Raw genomic sequence first — 4,596 nt, forward strand, 5'->3', positions numbered from 1 at the left:
AGCTGTAACTGATCACAGCAGACAGATGCATGAAGCTGTTGATGAAGGATTGCAGTAGATGTACCTTTGTTTAAGAGGTCAGAGGTCAGAGAGGCTGGACACAGCTGATGCAGTGGATAACAATGAATCTCTGGTTTCCGACTGCAGGCACAGACCCTGAAGACACCATCTTAAACGCTTTCAAACTGTTTGATCCCGACGCCAAAGGCTTCATCCACAAAGACGAGTGAGTTCTCAGCTGAGCTAAATAATGAATCATAATAATAATAATAATAATAATAATAATAATAATAATGATAAAAAAAAGTGACATCATTGTGTTTTGTGTTTTTGCAGGTTACAGAAGTTACTGATGACACAAGCAGACAAGTTTACACCTGAGGAGGTAAAGACTGCAGCAGGTGTATTCATGAGCACATGATCTACCTGTGTGTTCTACCTGTGTCTCCATCACATGCAGAGTCTGATGTTTTTTCACATTATTGTGTCCTTGAAGTTACATTTTTGAATTTCAGCCTGTTTCAAATTCACATTGTTTTGTAAGAATTGAGTCAAATCAGGTTGATTTTCCTTTGTCTTGTTCAGATCAGATATTAGACATTAACTCTTCGACAGCTGCATTTGAAACATGTTGAAATGGACTTTAAGGCCTGATAACAGTTAAACATTATTTATCAATCATCCATGAATTATCATCACTGTGTGTTTTCATGATGTCACTCCTCGTGATGTCTCTGTGATTCCAGGTGAAGCAGATGTTCCAGTCGTCAAACATCGACGCTGCAGGACACCTGGATTATAAATCTCTGTGTTACATCATCACTCACGGAGAGGAGAAGGAGGAGTAACGAGTCAGTTTGGTTGTGACGCCTTGAAGCTGATGTTTGTCAAATAAAAGAAAAAAAAAAAGAAAAACTGATTTAAATTCATTGATTTTGTTTTTCACTTTGGTTCAAACTGAAACTTAAAAATGTAAAAGTCCCACTTGTTTTTTCCCTCAGGATCCTAATGTTACCTGTCTGTCTCAGCCGTACGGTACCAGCAGATATAGAATCTTTGAATCATTGGTTCAAATCATTAACGACTGCATTAGAAAACATCTGGGTCTTTGATAAGAAGTCAAAAGTACGGTGGCCCCCGAGGGCCACCCGAAACAAAATCCAAGCACATGGCCACAGTGCAGATTTACACATGGCCTCATATGACCCCTGGGGGCCTCCGTACAAAGGCACAAGAAGCCTTAACTACGTCTCCCAAGGTGCATTTCAGCAGGAAACATCCAATCACAGAGCTTAAAGCTGTGTCACATGAGCTGCTAACGTCAGGTGAGAGTTTGAAGAAACTGATTCTGGGTCAGTGACAGAATTCAGCAGCGATGACGTGGTGGTTTTGAATTTGGTTTGAGAGCAGTAGTGACGTGAAGTCTGACAGGCAAGGTGAGATACGAACTGATCATACGTGTCATTACCTGTGTGAACAGAGGTAGAAAAAACTTTATTGGAAACTGGACAGTTTACAGTGTTTTCTCCAGCAGCACGTCATCAGTGCGTCACCAGAGTTCAAGTGAGTTTGGTCCAGTGATGAGCAGCTCTCAGTGTTACGACTGTCCGCGTGTCAGCTCGTCACCTGAGGTCTCCATGACGACGGCGACAGGCTGCGGCCCGAGCGTCCGTGAAGACGAAGAAGGCCAGAGAGAACGCAGGGAGCCGCAGCCGCTCGGCCGGAGGCAGACGAGTTCCCGTCAGGTCAGGGAGAGTTTTATCATCCACCATCTTCAGCACGTCTCCGTTCAGCTTCACAGATCTGCCACAAAACAACAACAACAACATATTGATCATCAGTTATTCATCGAGTCTGAAGCTCCGTCTTCCACTTCACGTTTAAATGAGCGGAGTTTTCTTCTTCTGCGTCTCAGGAGCTTCCACATTAACACTAAGTGCCACAGCGTGACCTTTCACATGACGGGAGCTCAGCACATTTCAGCCTCTAACTCGGTGATAAATGGTTTTATTGAGGAGCTGAGGGCACCTGGAGTAGAGCCCCTCCTCCCCCGGCCGCTCCGCCTGCAGGACAAAGGCCTCCACTGTGCTGGAGGAGACGAGGGCGGGGGCCGAGACGCTGACCGGCTTCTCGCTGAGGTTCATGGACATGAGGGTGACGGCTCCTCTGCTGTAGCTGCAGAGACACAGTGATGCTGCGGGTCACGACAGAGAGTCCACGTCAGACAGAAGCAACAGAACACAGAGTCAAAGATGGAGAACCTGTTGGTGTTGCTGCAGTGCAGATACAGCCTCACTCTCCTGCTGCGGCCCGGAGCACAGAACGCCTCCACCTTCAGAACCTCTGGGCCCACCAGTCTCTTATAGAGAACAGACAGCCAGTAATCCTGCAGGAACACACACACACACACTTACAGCTGCACACACACACAACTATCACCTCATCAGCTGTTTAAAGTAAACAGTCTCACAGGCAGAGGGTCCAGCTCGTCGTCCACCAGGTGGTAAGAACCAGAACCAACAAACACCTGCCTCATCACCACGTCCAGACCCAGCGTGGCCCCCAGGCCCAGCTTATCCAGCCACCTGTGGACACACACACACACACACACACACACACACACACACACACACTGTAAACAAGCAGCAGGAGCGTTTTAAGGTAAGTCATGAAGTCATGAGACCAGGGGCTGATGGGTAATCAGGAAACACATGAGGTAATGTGATCATGTTAATGAGATGTTCACGTCTCCAGCAGCAGCTGAAGGTCTCAGACAGTTTCCTGTTGTTTCATCACTATTTCTTATTTTATTCTCTATAAACATATTAATTGAATTATTCTCACAGATTTGAAATGTTTTACAAATAAAACAAGTTTTTTAAACGATAATTCTACGTGTTTTTGCAGAATAAACTAAGAATGTACAACATGGCAGGTGGAGGGTCGATCTATACTCTGATTGGTTATTCCCTCTCTGATCATGTGATCAATCAGCTGAGTGTGAGGAAGACTATTACTGTTTTACTCTGACATTCTTTAAACAACTGATCACATCATGTGATCGTCTACGTTTGCATTATTCACCTTACAAATCTTTATTTTTCTATTCTACTTTATTATTATTTTATTTGACCTGACAATTATTTTTTCACTTTGACCCAAAAAACATAGAAAACACATAAAATCTGATTCTGAAAAAGAAGTTTTGTACTATAAGAAAACACAAAGCAGCCACTGAGGCCACCTGAAGGTTTCAGGTGAAACAGGTTGAAAATGTAAAAAGGTATAAACAAGGATTTACAACAGGAAGCAGGCGGCTGCTGTTTGTGTCGTTCACAATCAGTGCTGAGTGACACGTAAAGGTCAAGCTGAGACAAAGTCATGTGATCACCTTCATTCCCGTCAGAGAACAGGAATAACTCTGGAGTGAAAGAAGAAGTGGGAAAAAACATTTTGGTGTTTCACCTCAATCAGCTGATGGATGAGTCAATAAACAAAAACCCCGACCTACGACCTGACATGACCTCAGCCCAGAGGAGGGGGGGGGTGGAGGGGGGAGGAGCTGTAACTGTGTGAAGTTGACCTTCAGGTTGTCAATGTTTACAGTCTTTAAACCACCTCATATTTCTGTCTGACTGGATAAATGTATATACTGGAGATATATATATATATATATATATATACACACACACATATAAGTCAAGGATAAAATGTCAGCAAAAAGGTCTGAGAGTCCAGAGACTGGTCTGGACTGGTCTCGTGGTCTGGACTTGTCTCATGGTCTGGACTGGTCTCGGACTCACATGAATCCTGCGACGAAGGTGTCCGACAGTCCCAAAGCTCCTCCCCCGTACGCCGAGCTGGTCTCTCCCAGCCAGACCGTCTTCCCCGGAGACACCAGCTGCACCTTCTGGAGCAGGAGGGAAAACAGAGACTCAACATCTGGATCTCACACACACACACACACACACACACACACACACACACACACACACACACACACACACACACGAACTCACTGGTGCCAGGTACAAGCGTCCACAGCCTCAGCTCCGGTCTTCAGGAACCTGCAGCAGGAAAATAAAACAGCTGAGTGACTACTGTCTCTATCTGTCTCTGTCTGTCTCTACTGTGTCTATCTGTCTCTACTGTCTCTACTCTGTCTCTCTCTATCTGTCTCTGTCTGTCTCTGTCTCTACTGTCTCTGTCTCTACTGTCTCTGTCTGTCTCTACTGTCTCTACTGTCTCTATCTGTCTGTCTCTACTGTCTCTACTGTCTCTACTGTCTCTACTGTCTCTATCTGTCTGTCTCTACTGTCTCTGTCTGTCTCTACTGTCCCTTCTGTCTGAGCAGACAGCGTTCAGGTGAAACAGCTGAGAAAGATTTACAGGATTCAAACTGTTTGTGATTCTCAGCTTCATTATGTTTCATTATGTTTTAATATCAGTCAATAACCTCAGACTGTTTCACACTGACTGAGTTTGTACTTTAAGTCTACTCTGTCAAAGTTAGACCAGGTTCTAATCTGCCAGGTTCAAAGACGAGATGTTGTTATTACTAATGATAATAACAATAATAATAAACTTTATTTGTAC

At 44.5% G+C, this 4,596-nt stretch overlaps 2 protein-coding genes across 3 annotated transcripts in view; one reads left to right on the top strand and one right to left on the bottom strand.

The window, feature by feature from the left end:
• The window catches only part of LOC111651358 (myosin light chain 5-like), a 4,307-nt gene extending 3,378 nt beyond the window's left edge, over window positions 1-929 (top strand). For both annotated transcript variants that reach the window (XM_023401345.2, XM_087172689.1), the window contains 3 exons: window positions 148-226; window positions 337-385; window positions 747-929. In XM_023401345.2, coding sequence (XP_023257113.1) covers window positions 148-226; window positions 337-385; window positions 747-848 — 230 coding nt within the window. In that variant the 3' untranslated portion in view covers window positions 849-929. The remainder of the gene's footprint in view (window positions 1-147; window positions 227-336; window positions 386-746) is intronic.
• Window positions 930-1,464: 535 nt separating this feature from the next.
• The window catches only part of LOC111651357 (heparanase-like), a gene marked incomplete at its 5' end in the record, with an annotated part of 3,257 nt that continues 125 nt past the window's right edge, over window positions 1,465-4,596 (bottom strand). Inside the window, 6 exons of the mRNA XM_087172690.1 lie at window positions 1,465-1,803; window positions 2,029-2,175; window positions 2,262-2,386; window positions 2,471-2,585; window positions 3,804-3,948; window positions 4,033-4,067. Coding sequence (XP_087028816.1) covers window positions 1,623-1,803; window positions 2,029-2,175; window positions 2,262-2,386; window positions 2,471-2,585; window positions 3,804-3,948; window positions 4,033-4,067 — 748 coding nt within the window. The remainder of the gene's footprint in view (window positions 1,804-2,028; window positions 2,176-2,261; window positions 2,387-2,470; window positions 2,586-3,803; window positions 3,949-4,032; window positions 4,068-4,596) is intronic.

The sequence above is a fragment of the Seriola lalandi genome, unplaced genomic scaffold (assembly GCF_002814215.2).
Source record: "Seriola lalandi dorsalis isolate HSWRI2012SDOR001 ecotype SW California unplaced genomic scaffold, Sedor1 jcf7180002053594, whole genome shotgun sequence".
NCBI classification, from domain to species: Eukaryota; Metazoa; Chordata; class Actinopteri; order Carangiformes; family Carangidae; genus Seriola; species Seriola lalandi.